The following is a 19,294-nucleotide window of genomic DNA, read 5'->3' on the forward strand; positions in this document are numbered from 1 at the left end:
AATGAAGGAAGCTCTCAGAACAAGTGTGGACTAAGGTTGTTGCTATGCTTGATGCCACAAGCAGTGTTAGGCTGGTAACAAGAGTGAACACTTGTGTGTGGATTGTGACTGACACACAAATGTACATAAAAAGCACAAAGAATATACAGAACAAGTTGTGCCGGGGGAGGTATAGGCTGGATGTTAAGAGGAAGTTCTTTACAGAGATGAGTGACTTGTCATTGGAATGGGCTGCCCAGGGAGGTGGTGGAGTCACCATCCCTGGAAGTGTTCAGGAAAAGCCTGGATAGGGCACTTAGTGCCATGGTCTAGTTGATTGTCTAGGGCTGGGTGCTAGGTTGGCCTGGATGATCTTGGAGGTCTCTTCCAACCTGGTTGATTCTATGATTCTATGTAATCTGTGGCCAAATGAAGCATTTTCTTTCTGTGCATTTTCCTTCACAAGTTCTTTTTGGGCATTCTTATATCCTAACGAACCGCTGAGCTGTGAATTACTCCAGTTAAGTGGTACCAGGAGTGTTCAGTAACATCTTAGTGACACTGTGAAAGCAAATATTATTTTATAAGAAGAAGACAAATAGTGAAGGAAGGGATGTGGCAATTTTTTATTTCCTGATAAAGTATGTTGACAGGTTATTTGTTGGTGGTGTTAGCACAGTATTTATTCTCAGGCTGTCCCTTAAATATTTATTAAGGATAAACCCAAGGAGGCAGCAATTTTCATATGAATGGTATATATCCAAGGCCTGTTCCAAAGGAGAAAATGTCCTTACCTTGGCTGCATCCTAACGGTACACAGAAATCTTATCTACATTTTTAAATGCACATGCACACAAAATGAATTCTTCAGCCAGTACAGAAGCACTAAAACAATGCAATTCGTTTAAGCCTTTGAGGAACAAATTGAGCCCTGTCACCTGAACCTTGCCATGCGTTTCATCTTTTAAGTGGTGGCAAATCTACGAGATTTTATCTGCTGTGGATTTCGGTCAGAGATTTCAGTCTCTCTAGTTGCTTTGTCCAGACACCTTTAAAGATTTTGTTATCATGGTATAACCTTTGTCATTTCCTATTGCTTATTTTATGCCTGAATCTTTTGAATTCTGTAAATCTTCATTAATTTTTAACTGTTACAGTCCTTACTAAACAAATCCCAGACTCTTTCAGCTTGTTAATAGCTGTGCAGAAATCTGCTCTTTTAATGAAGACTGTTTCTCATCAGTCTTGGGTGCCTTATACAATCTAAACCTTTTCCCCCAGCCCCAACATTGATTTCCCTCCCTCAATTTCTCTGATTAAATGTATCTGAGTGGACACTGAAGCTACCTGATAGCTGAATAGCTGGCTAATCTGAAAATCAGTTAAAGACAGTACTTACAGGATGAGCCTTAACTCTTTCTGATTGTGCTGCTTTGCTGAATAGAGGGAAACTGCCTTGTGTTATTACCTGCTTCATTCGTTTCTGCTTTGCAGCTGTTCACAAAGTGAATCCCAGTTTAGCTCCTAATCATTGTGAAAATCTGAAATTAATTTTATTGGGACAGCACAACTGAAAGATCAGTTTGAATATAACTCGCACCCAGAGTTCTAACATATCACAGTATCATCAGGGTTGGAAGTGACCTCACAGATCATCAAGTCCAACCCTTTACCACAGAGCTCAAGGCTAGACCATTATCCTTTTCTTTTACCACATTGCTAGCATCCAGATGTCAGGTAGAACATTTAACAGTAGGCAGTAATACTAGAGAGAAGCTGAGCCCAAATATAAGCTCACGTTTTTGCCTCAGGAGACTGGGGTTTTAAGTAATTTTTCCTCCTGATTTCTTGCACTGACCATGCATGATCTCAAGCTCCATGACAAAGTAGATCAGTGGGGAACAGTAACTGCAGGACAGGCCAAACAGGCCTATCCTAGAATGTGTATAAATTCTGGATTGTCTTATTTTCCAGAGTGACCACTAATATTCTTTGGGTGGTTCTTTAGCTGCTAAAAATCCAAGAGGATGGAATCAGGATCTGCTCAGTGATTCCCAGTGACAGGACAAGGGGCAATGGGTGAAAGCTGAGGCATAGGAAGTTCCATGAAAATATGAGGAAAGATTTTTTTCATTTCAAGGGTGACAGAACACTGGAACAGGCTGCCCTGGGGACTTGTGGAGTGTCCCTCTCTGGAGATATCCAAGATCTGCCTGGATGCATTCCTGTGCAATCTGTTCTAGGTGATCCTGCTCTGGCAGGGAGGTTGGACTAGATGAGCTTTTGAGGTCCCTTCCAGCCCCTAGCTTTTTGTGATTCTTTGATTCAATTTGACAGTTTCAGTGTGCTACAAGTTCAAAATTACTCTTTATTAACCACAACAGATTCGTGAATCAACAGTCTTTAGTGTTTGTAGACCACAAGCCTGAAGCTTCAGCAATGAAGCTCTGATCCTAACAGCTTACTTGCACTTAATATGAATACATACACTCTTCCAGAACAAGGGGACACAGTCTCGAGTTGTGCCAGGGGAGATATAGGCTGGATGTTAGGAGGAAGTTCTTGGCAGAGAGGGTGATTTGCCATTGGAATGGGCTGCCCAGGGAGGTGGTGGAGGCACCGTCCCTGGAGGTCTTCAAGCAAAGCCTGGATGAGGCACTTAGTGCCATGGTCTAGTTGATTGGAGAGGGCTGGGTGCTAGGTTGGACTGGATGATCTTGGAGGTCTCTTCCAACCTGGTTGATTCTATGATTCCATGAAAAGGTAATTTTGAAAGGAGGTCACTTTTACTTCTCATTAGTTTGAGTAATGCAGAAGTCTCCACAAATCAGATAATATAAGTAAATCACTGTCTAAATCCTGAACAAAACATAGAATCTATGCTTATATTCTGATCTTCCTTATGGGATAGCCTTTACATCAGTATATAAACACTTTTCCCTCTTTTTTTAATATATATTTTTTAAAGTTCTGAGCCTTGGATGATGTTCACTAAAAAAAATTTTCCTTCTGTGTGATTAAAATGTCTTTTTTTTTTTTCCTTGCTGCATTGAATGTTTCTCTATAAAACCATAATAAAGGCAAGCAATTTTTCTGTCCAAAGCTATTTTCTGGGGACATATGATGTGTCATTTTGCTTATCCCTGCCTATGCTGAGAAGTCTCAATATGTCAGTCTCTTTTTACTGTGTGTATTTCCAGATTTATTGTTAGATTTCTGAAACCTGACTATTACAGATTGTCCTTAATTTGTCAGACAGGTGATGCAGAAGTAAGTGCAGTATTTCAGATATTAATAACAGTGGTTTGATTTTTATCATTTTCTTTGTGATGCAGACATTTCTGGGTGATCATGGACAAAATGGTCACGTTGAACAGTTTGCAATAAGCCTCAGATTTCAGACTGTGTTGTTGTGATTTAAAGGCAGCAATATGAATGTATAAATTAAATGTTTTCCTTTAAATAATGGTTGTTAAAGTTACCATTCACCTTTGCCGCTAATTCATCCTTAAAGGCTCCATAATCAGTGGCATTACTGAATCACAGAATCATAAAAATGTTCACGTGGAAAAGACCCTCAGGGTCACTAAGTCCAACTGACAACTCTTCTCTACAAGGTGCACCCTAAACCATATCCCCAGCACCACATCCAAACAACTTTTAAACACATTCAGGGTTGGTGACTTCACCACCTCCCTGGGCAGCCCATTCCAATGCTTGACCACTCTTGCTGGGAAAAAAATGTTTCCTAATGTCCAGTCTGAACCTACCCAGTTGCAGCTTGTGGCCATTTCTTCTTGTTCTATCACCTGTGAGAAGACACCAGCAGCAGTCTCTCAGGTAGCTGTAGACATCAATGAGGTCTCCCTCAGCCTCCTCTTTTTTCAAACTGAACAGCCCCAGCTCCTTCATTTGCTCTTCATAAGATTTATTCTCCAGGCCTTTCCCCAGCTTTGTTGCCCTCCTCTGCACTCCCTCCAGCACCACCGCATCCCTCTTGTATTGAGGTACCCAAACCTGAACACGACACTCGAGGTGTGGCCTCACCAGAGCTGAGTACAAGGGGACAATCACTTTCCTACTCCTGCTGGACACAGCATTTCTAATACAAAGATGCCTCTGGCTTTCTTTGCCACCTGGGCACACTACTTTTTTGTACTCTTTATAATATGAAAAGAGTAAATGTGAGACAGGCAACCTTTGCTGTCATGCCAAAACCACAGTAATAAAAAAGTAATAAATATCTGAATTTAATTGTATTTCCCTTTTTTGTCTGGTGTGATGATACTCTGTATCTTCTAGCTCTTGTAGTTCTTGATTTGTCTGTGTGTAGTGGTTAGTGTTCTTTATTTCTTTGGAGTAACAATTTTAGCTTTTTTGTATAGTTCTGTTGCTATGCCATCAAATAGTTATTTTCCTTCCTCCTCTGTCTTCTGAATTTCTCATTTTATTTGCATTCAGGTTCTAATAGATGTGCTTTGATTTCCCTCTTGCAACCACTTAATTTTTTCCATTCACTACACTGGAAGCTCTGGGTAGCTACATGGAAGTTTATTACTCTGTGCTCAGAGTAGCACAAAAGTTATGTAGAAAGGGCTGATGTGAACATTTTCTAGACTGGAATGATCCATTACCAGATACCAATACTTAGACTAATATAACATCTTGAGGCAAGAAGGAGGAATAGAAAGCATTAAAGATCAGTTCACTTAAATCAGAAAACAGACATAGAACATAAGAAGACAGAAGTAGGCAAAGTATCTTAAATTGTACAAATCTGTCTTGTCAAAAGAGGAATAATCATGCATGTTTCATCCGCAGCTTGAAGAGTGGATATTTTACCTTTCGGGGACTGGTCTTCCTCCTGAGCTGATGGAACCAACCAGCATAAGTGCATGCATTGGCCAGGGTTCTTCTGTCATCATATCCTTCAAAAATCCAACTCTGGAGAATGTGGTGGTTGATGTCACCCTGACAGGTACAAGAATTTGGATTTTTTTTTAGATGAAGGAAAGAATTTAAGCTCCTTGGGTTGCACTAAAACTGTGAGTGGGATGTGGTAATGTTTGCCTCATTCCATTTCTTGGTAACAGAGATATTGTGCATCATCATTCATGTCCACCCAGAAAACCCCTGTAGACTATGTTGTAGGAGCTAAAAAATAACACAAACCTTTAACAACTGCTCACAGTAGATCTCCTAAGTCGTACAGCCTCATATATACATGCCTCTGGTTGCTGACTATGAACTGCATTATATTGATTCTTCCCCTCTACTTTTGTGAGTCCACACCTGGGAGCCAATTCTGGAATGAGTCCAAAGGAGCACCACAAAGATGATCAGAGAGATGGAGTACCTCCCCTATGGGTACAGGCTGCAAGAGTTGGGGCTGTTCAGCCTGGAGAAGTGAGGCTTCAGGGACACCTGAAGAAAGCTGAAGAGAGTTTTTTTACAAGGGCTTGTAGTGGTAGAATAAGGGGGGATGGCTTTAAGCTGGAAGAGGGTAGATTTAGACTGGATATTAGGAAGCAGTTCTTTACAGTGAGGGTGGTGACACACTGGAACAGGTTCCCCAAGGAAGCTGCAAATGCACCTCCTTGGTAGTTTTCAAGGCCAGGTTGGACAGAGCCTTGAACAACCTGTTCTAGTGGAAGGTGTCCCTGCCCTGGGCAGGGGATAAGACCCATGTTATATTTAAAGTCCCTCCCAACTGAAACCAGGCAATAGAAGACTCTAGGGGTGCATTTCAGGAGCCATGTCTAAGCCAAATAGTTAATATTTACTTTCAAAACCATTTTGTATTATTTTGTCAGATTCTCAGTAGCTAAAGGAGTTTGTAGGGGCAAAGCATCTGTTTGAGTTTTTGTTGTTGTTGTTGTTTGGTTTTTTTTTCCTAATTGACCTTCCAAACAAGTATGTTTCAGCAGTATTTTTGAATCCTGAGGTAATAAAGATTACCAAGTCACTGTCCATACTGAGATTTTACAAATCCTATAGAACCTCAAATCTCAAGGCTCAGATTCTTCTTGATTGACATTTATTCAGTGAAACCATAAATAGCACTTCAAAGCAGAACTTCAGGAAGTCATCTATCTCTCAACTTAGTCTCTCCTAACATATAGCATCAAAAAACAGGTGCCAAGGTACTTCCATGACAACACATAATCTCAGGAAGCTTGCTGCATTCATGGAGCTCAAATCTGAGATGCTGCAGAGGAGATTGCAAAGCTTATCTGACCCTTCAGTTACCAGGCTGTTCGTTTGTATAGAGAACACATGGATCTATACTCTCTGTACAGCCAAGGCAGCATTTAACAGGTTGAAGACCATAAGGTTCTGTGGACTTTCTTTCCTCAGATGTTTGTACATGTGTTTGCACAAGGCCTTGGTCAGCAAACAGGAAACCAGGAAGAAAAGCAGTTTCAGGCCATTTTCAGGAAGGCTACAATGTGATCACAGTCATTGAAGCAATCAGTGACAGTGTGTACAATTAGGGTATGGTTGAGGACAGGTGCAGCCCATTTGGAAAGTATAGAGAAGACCATTTTGACCATCCACACCTCAGCCCCAGTGGGATCACTGGACACATCCTTTTGTGATATGTGTAGCCCATAATTGCTCATCCTCTTGCAGTCCATTTCCAAGAATGTGAAGGTCAGGTAGGTAATCAGGAGTAGTCAAATGAATTTATTAAGTGCAAATCGTGATTGAGTAATGTGATTGCCTTCTATATGGAAATGAGTGATTATGCAAACGAGGGAGGAGCAGTGGATGTAATATACCATGATTTAGTAAGGCTTTTGTTCCTGTTTCCTGTTGCATTCTTGTTTGAAAGCTGGGGAAATCTAGGCTTGATAAACAGAGTGCCAAGTGGATTGAAAACCTGGCTGAACCACTGGTCTCAAATTACAGTGATCAACATCTTGACAGTCGACTGCTGGCTGGTAATGAGTGTAGTACCCCAGGGGTCATCGCTGGGGCTCCTAGTATTCAAGACCTTTATTAATGACATGGATGATGTGGAGAGTGCAATGTAAATTAGGGGAAGCATCTGACATGATGAATGGTATCACTTCAGTCCAGAGCTACCTTTCTAAATTGTTGATACATCTCTTTTTTGAATTGCTCTTATTTATCAACTCATCATCCCTGGAGCAGCCGAAGATGCAGTTAGCAATGCAATTTTCCTTCTAAAATGTGAAAAGTGTTTGCTTTTCCCTTTCATTCCATCTGCCCTTTGCACCTATCTTCTCTCAGACAATTACAGAAGCACTGTGAATTACTAGCTGTGCAACCCACCCTATCTGACCAGTATGTAGCTGATTATATAATCCCCTAAAGCTCAGGTGTGTATTACACCTGTGGTGTAAAGGTTCCCATTGCACATCAGGGAGTGCAGCATGCTGTATTCTAGTGTGAAATGCAAGCTGCTGTTTTGATCTCTGCAACAAGAGTACTTCTGAGAAGCCAACTGTTTCACTTGTGGAGCATAAATATAGAGCTGGATGGCAGAATTTAGTACTCTACTACTATGAAGTATAGTTTGTTTAAAAAAAAAAAGCTATTTACAAAAAGAATGGAAAAGAAGAGCAACCAAACTTACCTGTACTTCAATTTCATCAGAAATTATTTATGGAGCTTAAATATTGGTGCTAAAACCTGATGAATCGTGATGTCATCTTTCTAACTACAGAGCATTAACTTGCCCCTGGGAGATTTTCACTAATAGACTGCAAAGGCAACTGACTTAGCCAGTGAAAGACTAATGATTGGTTTTATGCATCAGAAGTGTTCAGTCTTCATTTTTCTTTACACATCAGTAGCTCTGACATGACAAATGTTTCTGTGAGCTGTGGAATGATGAATTATTATTTTTTTTTAAACCCCAAAACATTTCTCCTGTCATCTTTATGGAAATAAGCCCACACTTGTCCTTCAAAAGCTGTCATGAATTTGTTAATGAGCTTCATATGTAATGTTAATTTTCTAATTGAATTGCTACTGGTGAGCTGGTTTTAATCACAATAAAGTATTTGAGTTATTCATTTAAGCTGTTTCTAGACAGGGTTGTGCATGCTGTAATCTGGCCTCTATAGAAATATTTACTGTAATTCCTATTTCCTTCTTTCCAGAGGAAGATAAATATAGGACACACAAGTTCAGCTCAGTATTTATGGCCCTTACATGCCCTGGCAAATAACTTCCATAATGGCATATATATTTAGTTGAACTTTCATCTTCTCAAAACACAGTTTACCTGGAAATTAAGCAAATAGTATTTTAATATGCTGACTTCAATATCCTATATACCATAGCAAAGCAGATATGTTAGCCTAGTGTGCAGTAAAAGCTAATTAACTTCTTTCCCCCAGGGCTTAGTTCTGTTTAATATCAATGACCTGGATGAGGCTATTGAATGTACTCACAATGAGTTTGCAGGTGACGCGAAGTTGAGTGTAGGTGCTGAGGGCAGGAAGCCTCTACAGAAGGCAGACTTCTAAATTATTTTCCCTGATTTTTTTTTTTTTTTTTTTTGGTCTTATTATTTTATTTTTTAGATCAGGAAAAGTCCATCTGTGATGTCAGTGCATCTGTCCTACCCAATTCCACCAGTACAGAATCTGCTTTTCATCTTCTGCTTGAGCAGCCACGAGGTATGTCATTTCTTGAGTTCTACTCTGAATTTTCTCTACATGCAATCTTTTTTGGTACCTGAAATCTAAAAATGCTACAATATTCAGTACACTGAGGGCTGCAATTTATCACAAAGAGCTGTATTGAAAATGTCAACTGATGAATTGTGAGAACAGCTGTCAATGAAGTTTGCTTGTTGTACTTACCTCAGTAGTTAATAATCAGAGGTGCCTCCGGTAACGTTCCTCTGAACTTTGTATTGGTCCATTTTTTGATGGTTATTTTTCTTCACTTCTGCAATGATTTTCTTGGACTTCTGAAGTGGAATTTCTTTTATAAACAGTCATATAATCAAAGAATCAGAGAATCGGTCAGGGTTGGAAGGGACCACAAGGATCATCTAGTTCCAAACCTCCTGCTGTGGGCAGAGACACCCTACCCTAGATGAGGCTGGCCAGAGCTTCATCCAGCCTGGCCTTAAACACCTCCAGGGATGGGGCCTCAACCACCTCCCTGGGCAACCCATTCCAGGCTCTCACCACTCTCACGGTGAAGAACTCCCTCTTCATGTCCAGCCTGCTGCTACTTTTGTTCATGCTCCTGAGATACTGTTTGGGCTGGCTTCCTGGGAGCTATCCAGAGCACAAAGACAGCTTTAGTTCCATGGAACCCTTTCCTAGTCCACGTACAAATTCCTGATTGCTGAATTGCCTTCTCTCAACCAGATGAAACCATTATGACAAAGCAGTGTTCTTATGTCATAGCTGATAGAGAAGTATGCTTTTAAAAAGAGGATGTCCATACTGGGACATGACATAACAACATGAGTGAAGCCATATTTATCTCCAGAGAGATATACTGACATAATCAATGAATTTCAGCTGGTGGTATTCTTGAGTGCAGGTTATCTCCACTGTCAGCATGGCAAACCTCTGAGAGCTCTCTAAAGCCACAGCACATCTAAGACTTTCCTCATGTCAAGAAGTAATCAGTAATTGGTATGGACATTTTTGTGTCATGTTATGAGACATTTCTGTAAACTGACCATGTGAGTGAATAGTTGGGGAATCTGTGCTCAAAGAGATGTTCTTGCAGGAAAATCTAGTTACAAGCAGTGGGAATTAGAGCTGATGAGTGATAGGCTTTCCAGCACTGGAAAAGGTGTTCATGGTGTGTTGGTCTATGAAAACACAACATTTGCTAGCACAATTTAAAATGCAACACCAAGATTTTTCTTTGTCTTTTTCAGGCCACATATTATTAAGGCCATATTTTAAAGGCCTGTTTTATGCACTGTTTTTACCTTGGAGTTTTTCTTTCTTTATAAGTGGCATGGTTTTGCAAATCCAGGCAACTCTTTCAGTGAAACAACTGAAAGTTAATGAAGTGAAAGGCAGCACTGTAAGAATAAGCAGAAAGTTTCTGTTACTATAAACCCTTGAAGTAAAAGTGTTGAACAGTACATTGCCTTGACTAGGCAAGGAAGTTATTTATGTCCTGCAGTATGCTCTCCTAGTGCCACAAAGGAAGGGAGAGGAAAAAAATGTATCTGAGATGGGAATAAAAGAGGGGAAGACTTCAACAACCCATCCTTTGCAGTCTCATGCAAGACTTCCCATGTAGATTTATTGTGGAAAACAGATTTTCAAGCTATAATTGTCTCACAAATTTACTCCTGGGCCATGCAGTGGATTTCATCAGAATCTCATGATTTGTCACTGAATATGCAGAGTAGAGCACTTCAGAGCATTGAAGCTATATAAATCAGCCCCAAGGGAGGCTGATATTTCACATTATCTTAGCCTATTTCTCTATTAAAAAATATCTGCTGTGTTTTAAAACTTGATAAGAAATTATCTCCTTCAATTTCAATAGACCTAGGAAATGAAAAGATGATTAATTTTGACTTAGAATATTATATAGCTGCTAATTATTTGATAACATCTGTGGATGGACAAGATGGAGCCAAAATGTGTCCTTGAATAAGACAGAAATGCTTAGTTCCTCCCCTACCTTTTTCCTACTTCTTGCTTCTAGACTACATGTGTTTAGGCAGTAAACCCAGGGAAAAATCCAGACACAAATTCATTTCATCTGAATCTAAGTCTAGCTCTAAATTTGCTATACGAATTTTTCCCCACTAATCTTTTGCTTCCAGCCACACGTTCACCGTGGGGAAACGACTGGCACTATGAAACAACTGTTTCTTGAGCAGCAGAACTGAAGAAGCTTGATTTTTATAGACTTTTGTCTTATATTTGTTTGGCTTGTCCTCCTCTGCTCTTGGAATCATCAGAGCACATCTCTCTCTTCCATTAATTCACAGTATCACAGTATCATCAGGGTTGGAAGAGACCTCACAGATCATCAAGTCCAACCCTTTACCACAGAGCTCAAGGCTAGACCATGGCACCAAGTGCCACGTCCAACCTTGCCTTGAACAGCCCCAGGGACGGCGACTCCACCACCTCCCCGGGCAGCCCATTCCAGTGTCCAATGACTCTCTCAGGGAAGAACTTTCTCCTCACCTCAAGCCTAAATCTCCCCTGGCGCAGCCTGAGGCTGCTTTAATGTCCTGTTGCTTGTTTTTGCTACTATATTCTGTCCAGGAGAGAAAGCAGCATTTAAACTTATATTATTCAGTAACTGGGGCACAGAGTGGGTTTTTTTCTTTTGTTGTTTGTTGTGTTTTGTTTTCCAAAGCATAGATGCTTGAAGGCAGTACTGAAGCTGAGTTTTCAACCCTGAAGTTTGATGCCTGAAGAGTGCTTGATAATTAACGCTGTTGAAGTGGTGTTCAATCTTTTCCTGTACTGAGTTTTTCTAGAAACTTTTCATAAAACATTTTCATTGATCTTAACATTTTTTTTTGTTTCTAATTTTGGTCAGTGAAGAATTATAGAACAAAAAACTTGAGGGGATGTAAAATTCTACGTCCAGTATGAATTCAGCAGCTAAAAACCAATTTTTACCCACAGTCATAACAAGCTTCTCAGTGTTAAATCAGAATTTGATTTAACTAGCTTACAGAAGCATTGTGCACTTCATTTAAAAAGTATTATATTCTGAATGTTAAGGTTTTTATGTACCTATTTCACAGAATCACAGAAACATTTAGGTTGGAATTCAGGATCGCTGAGTCCAACTGGTATTCCTGTTCTACAAGGCTCACCATAAAGTGTATCCCCAAGCACTGCATCCAAAAGACTTTTAAACACATCGAGGGTTGGTGACTCCAGCACCTCCCTGGGCAGCCCTTTCCAATGCCTGGCGACTCTTTGCATGAAAAGTGTTTTGCTAAGATCCACTCTTAGCCTACCCAGCTGCAGCTTGAGGCCCTTCCCTCTTCTTCTATCACTAATTGCCTGTATGAAGAGACCAGCAGCAGACTCTCCACAATGTCCTTTTAGGAAAATGGGAAGAAAAAGGAGAGTGAAAAAGAGAGAGAGAGGGGGAAGAAGAAGATATCACCATTCCTTGGATCCGCTTCTTACCTGGTCACTGGCTCAGACCTTGGGTCTTTCTGGATGCTGGTCTGCTTCTACTTGCTTGCTAGTGCAGCTTAGAGCTCACTGGTAGAGCATATGTGTAGAGTCACTCACAGAGCTCACAAACACATGTGTCTGCTGCTTCTTCTGCATATTAACATGGAGTGGAGTCTGTCATGTATACATACATGCTCAGTCTGTAGAGTCTTCAGCCCATCACAGCTTCTGACCATGGGTCTTTTCAGATGGTGGCCTTTTGCTGCTTGCTGGCTAGTTTGACTTGCATCCACCCATGCAAAGCGGAGTTCACTCCAGTGACTGGTCTTACACTTAATCCTCCGGTACTGGCACTCAGGCTCCATCCTACTTTCTGGCTAGTCCAGTTTGACCTACTGGGTAATGCACACAGACTCTCAAGATAGAGAATGTACACAGAAGACAGACATAGGATTTAGTAAGAATATAAGATAGTCATCAAGCCTGAGGTATTGTCAGCCAGCCTTACTCCCCAGCCTCTGCTTACATGATTGGCATCTTTTATTCTCTTTTACATTTCTCCTATGCTCGTTCCTCCCTTAATCACTTTGGTTTTTCATTTTCCCCTCCTGTGATCTCTTCCCTAAACATCTCATAATAGATTTTGTACACACTTAAATAATGTATTTGGTTCTGTGGTAGGGAATGCATTGAAATAATAGCTGCTAACAATTGCAGTTGGAAGCCAGAGAAGTTATTTATGACAAGGAAAGATGCGTTTGGTTTGTCCAGTTCTTACTGATGGAGAGGCTGAGGGAGCTGGGATTGTTTAGCCTGGAGAAGAGGAGGCTCAGGGGTGACCTTATTGCTGTCTACAACTACCTGAGGGGTGGTTGTGGCCAGGAGGAGGTTGCTCTCTTCTCTCAGGTGGCCAGCACCAGAACGAGAGGACACAGCCTCAGGCTGCGCCAGGGGAAATTTAGGCTGGAGGTGAGGAGAAAGTTCTTCCCTGAGAGAGTCATTGGACACTGGAATGGGCTGCCCGGGGAGGTGGTGGAGTCGCCGTCCCTGGGGTTGTTCAGGGCAGGATTGGACGTGGCACTTGGTGACATGGTCTAGCCTTGAGCTCTGTGGTAACAGGTTAGACTTGATGATCTATGAGGTCTTTTCCAACCTTGGTGATACTGTGATACTGTGATATTTGAGTATGTTTAATTTCAGGTATGTAAGACAACCCCCAGATAGTAAAGAATTTAAATGTAAACATCTAGTTGCACTGAAACAAGAAGAAATATAAAGGTGGATGTTAGGCATATATTCTAATCGCCGTGCTGTGAGTTGAGGTGGGATTATTTGTGTAATTACTTTGATAAATACTAGAAATATCTATATGTTCACCTCAAAAGTCTGTATTTCTCCTTGTTTGTGAGATATACTCTGAATCAATAATACTATAGCTCCAGTCCTTGACGAATGGGCGTCTTTAAAACCATTCTCTGCAGGGAATGAGTAATTTAATTAAAATGAACATCATCTCCTCAGTACTCTGCTGCTTGAATTCTCTTCCCTAGATATTTTGTCATGCTATTAGCAAGATTAACAAATTATTCAAAATATTTTTTTTTATAGGAAGAGGGAATAAATTATTCACATTCTCATTAAAAATGTATATCTTTCTGTTACCAAGGGGAATTGGATTCCCTGATTTACTTCTCTGTCGCAAAGCATGAGTGATTAGGCAGGGCCTATTTTGGTTTGATAAAGCCACAGGGATTGTACCTGCCTGAGTATATTTGCAAAGTGTATATCACTGGTGCCTCTTTCCTCTTCATATAATTCTCAGTAAAAAAATATGCATCTTCCTTTTCTGCTTTTTTCTGATGCATACAAGGCCTTATTTTCAGCTCTCACAATATTTAGGCTGAAACTCTTCCTGTTTACATGAAGATCAGGCTTTTACCTTCAATCATCAACATTAGTAAAGACTTTGCAACTTACAATAATGTTCAGGTTTAAGCAATATTTATTTCTTTACATGCATCACTGATATCAAGCTAAAATGACCAGCTCAAAAACCAAGCCAACCCAGGAAAACAAGAATGTGGGCACTACTGCTGTGTTAGCCAAGTGTGAAAGAGGAGGATGTCTTTGATTGTAACTCAGTCTTTGCTTCTATCTTAATGTGATGCTTATCCTGTTCATAAATCATAGCATATAAGGCAACAAAGGGGATTTTGATATTAAATATAAGACACCATCTGGGCATTTTTAGGGAACTGCAGAAGAAAGATTTACATTATAAATAGATTTAAAGTATTTGATTCATGACCTTTAACTATTATAAGGAGTAATACCTCATAACCATTGAAGCATGCAACAAAATAATTCGTCCTTAACATGAGAATTTATGTTAACAACATACACAAGGTGCTTTACTGTACTCATGGTCACTTGATCTAGCATCACCTCCTGAGGGGAGGGAAACTGAACTTAATTCATTGCATTGTAATGATAGATATCATATTTAAAGGCTCATGAGAGCAAAGCTGGAGGAGTAACTTTCTGGAACTCTTCTTGCTAGGACTTTAATTTTACCATGCAGTGTTTTATGCCCAAGGATTTGATATTTCTGATATTACTGTTAATATGCTGTTTTAAGTAAAGCTTGTGTTTGCACAAGGAGTTATCACCTTTTCATTTTAAGCATGTAAAGTATGCTGATACTGAAGTACTTCCCACCCTTGCTTGCTGTTAAGATACTTGATAGCAAATTTCCACTTGAGGGAAGGTATTAAACATGATACTCATTTTAACTCAGAGAAATAGAGGTGTAGGTGGTTGTACTACAGCTTTGTGATACTGAAACTGTGACCGTTCCAAAATAAAACCTAGGTTCTCCTCCCCCTCTACTCTGCCCTAGTGAGACCTCACTTGTAATGTGTCCAGTTCTAGGCTCCCCAGTTCAAGAGGGACAGGGACTACTTGAAAGAGTAAATGGAAGGCTACAAGGGTGGTTAAGGGGCTGGAGTACTGCCTTATGAGGAAAGACTAAGGGACCTGGGGCTGTTTAGTCTGGAGAGGAGAAGACTGGGAGGGGATCTAATAAAATCTAATAAATGTATATAAATATGTGAGGACTGGGAGTCAAGAGGGAAGGGACAGGCTCTGCTCATTTGTGCCCTGTGATAGAACAAGAGGCAATGTATGTAAAGTATAGCACAGGAAGTTCTGCCTCAACATGAGGAAGCCTTTTTTTACCGTAAGGGTAATGGAGCACTGAAACAGGCTCCCCAGAGAGGTAATGGAATCTCCTTCTCTGGAGACTTGAGACCCTTCTGGATACATTCCTCTGCAACCTGCATTAGATTTTAAGCTCCTGGTCTGGCAGGGAAGCTGGACTTGATCTTCAAAGGTCCCTTCAAACCCCTAACAGCCTGTGATTCTGTGAAAAGGTAAGCAAATATCCTTGTTTTCAGAGTTGTTTGCTGAAGCATTTGGAAAACACTTTCTATACAAAGTCTAGAAGGAGACTTAGAATGCAAACTATTCTATGCAAGAAGCCCATGAAACTTGCTGCTATGGCTGATAGCTTCCCCTCTAAGGTGTGAAATTCAGTCTAGTTATCATGTGAGAGCTTTTTGTAATAGGTGAACATATTAAGTACAAATCTTTCTGCTTCTGTTTCAAGAATGTTAACATTGAAATCCCTGCCTTTGTACCTTGAGGTGAAAACTATGGTACTGCAACAAATTCTAGTGTTGACTTCTCTTTTACCTGCTTGCTTAACAAGCATTGAAAATTTATAAATTAAACCATTTTCTCCTATAGAGAGAGATTAATATCAAAATAAACCAGAGGTTAATAGCCCATAAAATGGTTATCTGTTAATTACAGGTAGCCCTGTCTTTTTCACTCTGAATGCCAATAATATGAATTAACCCCTGAGGTTTGCTGCCATTTTTATTACCTCTGTTACATACAACCAGCAGAAACCACAAGCTGAATTGTGATCCTGTTACAGGCTGTTTACAGTTCCTTATTTCTAGCCACTGCATACAATTTCCTCCTTTCTGTTAAATAGGAAAATGAGAACTTGATGGTTGAAAAGAACAGTTATTCAGACCTGTATGAATAACCCATGAAGTTTTCTACATGCAGAAGCAAGCAATTGAGTTTTATCACAACCAACAGTGCAAGACCACAATACGCAAGACACAATATTGTGCATGTCAGTAGCTGTTGAGGAGATCTGGGATGATTCTTATCTTTGCAGCTCGCTTTACATCTCTTCAAGTGTAAAATCACAAGCTCTGTCATACTGGTCTCTTATTATTGATTTTCCCCTTTTCCAAGTGAAGAATGATTTTTTATCTTGTTTATGTTTCTCGGATGTGCAGATTTACATAATTCTCCCACCTCTGAATTCACTCTTTGTCCTTTGGTTTTAGATACCTCTGCCTGATATTGATTAGAGGTAGTGTAGGCTTCATGAAGCCTATTTTTTTACAGAGTTCCTCCATTTTTGGCATACAATATTAATTAGCCTGTCTGGTCTTCTAAATGTGCTTGTTCATCTTTGCAAAGTAGGCATGTTTAAATGATGCAGAATGAGAGTGGGAGAGATTTGGTGATACTAACTTAGCTGACCAGGGAGAAATTCGATGGTAATTAATTTATTTCTACCTCACTGAAAAACAGTGTTGGTAACAAAGTGTTGTTCACTCTCACAGGAAAAAAGACCAGGGACTGAAACTAGATCAGTGTTGTTTAGTATCCAAATTTGTGATGAAATGTTGTAATGGAGGGATAATGATTAATGTGAGATGGTGTTTAAAAAAAAATTAGTATTGTTTATTAATTTTGATATTCAGGAGGCTTGTCCCCCCCCCAGACCACTAATTTTAATAACAATCCAGTTCTTTTGCAAAGGTCATGGAAACATTATACAAAGGAGTAAGTGGACCTAGAACAACTCACATAGTGTCATAGAATCATAGAATCAACCAGGTTGGAAGAGACCTCCAAGATCATCCAGGCCAACCTAGCACCCAGCCCTGTCCAGTCATCTAAACCATGGTACTAAATGCCTCATCCAGGCTTTTCTTGAACACTTCCAGGGACAGTGACTCCACCACCTTCCTGGGCAGCCCATTCCAAATCTACTCTTCTTTAATTTCAAAACATTGCCCCTTGTCTTATCACTGCAGATCTTTGGAAACAGTCTCTCTCCAGCCTTCTTAAAGTCCCCTTGCAGGTGCTGGAATGCCACTATAAGACCTTCCTGGAGCCATCTCTTCTCCAGACTGAACAACTCCAGCTCTCTCAGCCTGTCCTTATAGCAAAGGTGTTCTGTCCATCATCTTCCTGGCCCTCCTCTGGATCCACTCCATCAGCACTCACATGCTTCTGTAGATTTAGTAAAAAGAAAAACACAAAATCTGAATGAACACTTCAGTATTTTCCAGTTGTAGTGGTTTGGGTGTTTCCTGCCTCCTCACACTTTGGAAATCACCCAGACTGGACTCAGCCAGCTCTGGAAATTTGAATGAAGCTTATATTTACAGCTTAGCTCAATATACAGGCATATATTTACAGTATATACGAGGCAAAAGGTAATACAGAAACACAACAGCCCTCCCAGAAACCTGAGTCCCCAGGAAGGGGCTCCCAACCACTCTTCCACCTTCTCCCACCCCTCTCAACCTTATCCCAGTCCCGAAGAAGAATGGAGGTTCAGCCAAGGGGTTAGGAAACAAAGTGCATTAATCAGAGAGATGTCAGAGAAGGTAGACAGAAATGCCCCAAGAAGAAATGCCTTATCTATGTTTGGGTTCTTGTTCTTATACCTCTCAGCAAGCCTATGAGTGAAGTAGACATCACCCTTGTTTTCTCTTTCACAGCCTGTGATCTAATCCTTCTCACCAAAACATTCTAGCTAGCTTCAAACTAGCACATCAGTATATTATTTTGTTTGTTGTTTTACTACTTCAGAATGAAAGCAGGGGTAAGACATCAAGTGCCATCAATAGATACAGACTGAACAAGGTTCCTTGTCTTTACACACAAACACTGCAGTCTGTTGCTTCTAAAAAAATACTATTTTTTATAATGTTTGGTAGTCATTAATGTTTATAAAAAAAAAGAATCACAGAACTGTCAGGGTTGGAAGGGACCTCAAAGATCAGCCAGTTCCGACCCCTCTGCCATGGGCAGGGATGCCTCACACCAGATCAGATTGCTCAGAGCCACATCCAGCCTGGCCTTAAAAACTTCCAGGGATGGAGCTTGTACCATCTCCCTGGGCAACCTGTTCTGATGTCTCATCACCCTCATAGTGAAGAACTTCTTCCTAACATTCAGCCTGAATCTACCCACTTCTAGTTTTGTTCCATTCCCCCCAGTCCTATCACTACCTGACATCCTAAGAAGTCTCTCACAGGATTCTTGTAGGTCCCCTTCAGATATTGGAAGGCCACAATAAGGTCACCTTGGAGCCTTCTCTTCTCCAGACTGGACAGCCCCAACTCTCTCAGTTTGTCCCCAGAAGATATTTAATGAAACTAGATTTGGAGATGCAGTGTATTTCCTTAGGAAAAGATACAGATTGTAAGGAAAATGAGCTACTCATTCTTCTGAACTCGTTTTTTTTTTAACATCTCCTTCCTGCCATATATCAGAAAAGAAACTTCTTTTTTTTCTCTCTCTTGAAGTTAATACCCAATGACAGTTTGTGAAGATCAGTTCGCTATCATCTCTATACATGAATATTCTCCATCTTTTCTTTTGTTGACACCTGTGACAAACAGCTATTGGGAGAAGCTTTTGCCTCCACATTTCGTGAATGTGTGACTGCAAATCACTTATGCTTTGAGATGCTTTAGAGGTAGCTCTCATGGAAGAGGAAAATCCTTTACACTTGAAGACTGGCTGACTCTCATTTTGATGGATTTAAAATGGATAATCCTAACTGACTAAGTCTCTCCCATGAAAATTTTAATTTCATAGAATCATAGAATCATAGAATCAACCAGGTTGGAAGAGACCTCCAAGATCATCGAGTCCAACCTATCACCCAGCCCTAGCCAGTCAACTAGACCATGGCACTGAGTGCCTCATCCAGTCTTTTCTTGAAGACCCCCAGGGACGGTGCCTCCACCACCTCCCTGGGCAGCCCATTCCAATGCCAATCACTCTCTCTGTGAAGAACTTCTTCCTAA

At 40.5% G+C, this 19,294-nt stretch overlaps 1 protein-coding gene across 1 annotated transcript in view; it reads left to right on the forward strand.

The window, feature by feature from the left end:
• Positions 1–19,294, forward strand: part of CFAP47 (cilia and flagella associated protein 47) — a 287,488-nt gene that overhangs the window by 212,621 nt on the left and 55,573 nt on the right. Inside the window, exons 55-56 of the mRNA XM_064151944.1 lie at positions 4,801–4,957; positions 8,538–8,633. Coding sequence (XP_064008014.1) covers positions 4,801–4,957; positions 8,538–8,633 — 253 coding nt within the window. The remainder of the gene's footprint in view (positions 1–4,800; positions 4,958–8,537; positions 8,634–19,294) is intronic.

This window comes from Pogoniulus pusillus, chromosome 12 (assembly GCF_015220805.1).
Source record: "Pogoniulus pusillus isolate bPogPus1 chromosome 12, bPogPus1.pri, whole genome shotgun sequence".
Taxonomy (NCBI): Eukaryota; Metazoa; Chordata; class Aves; order Piciformes; family Lybiidae; genus Pogoniulus; species Pogoniulus pusillus.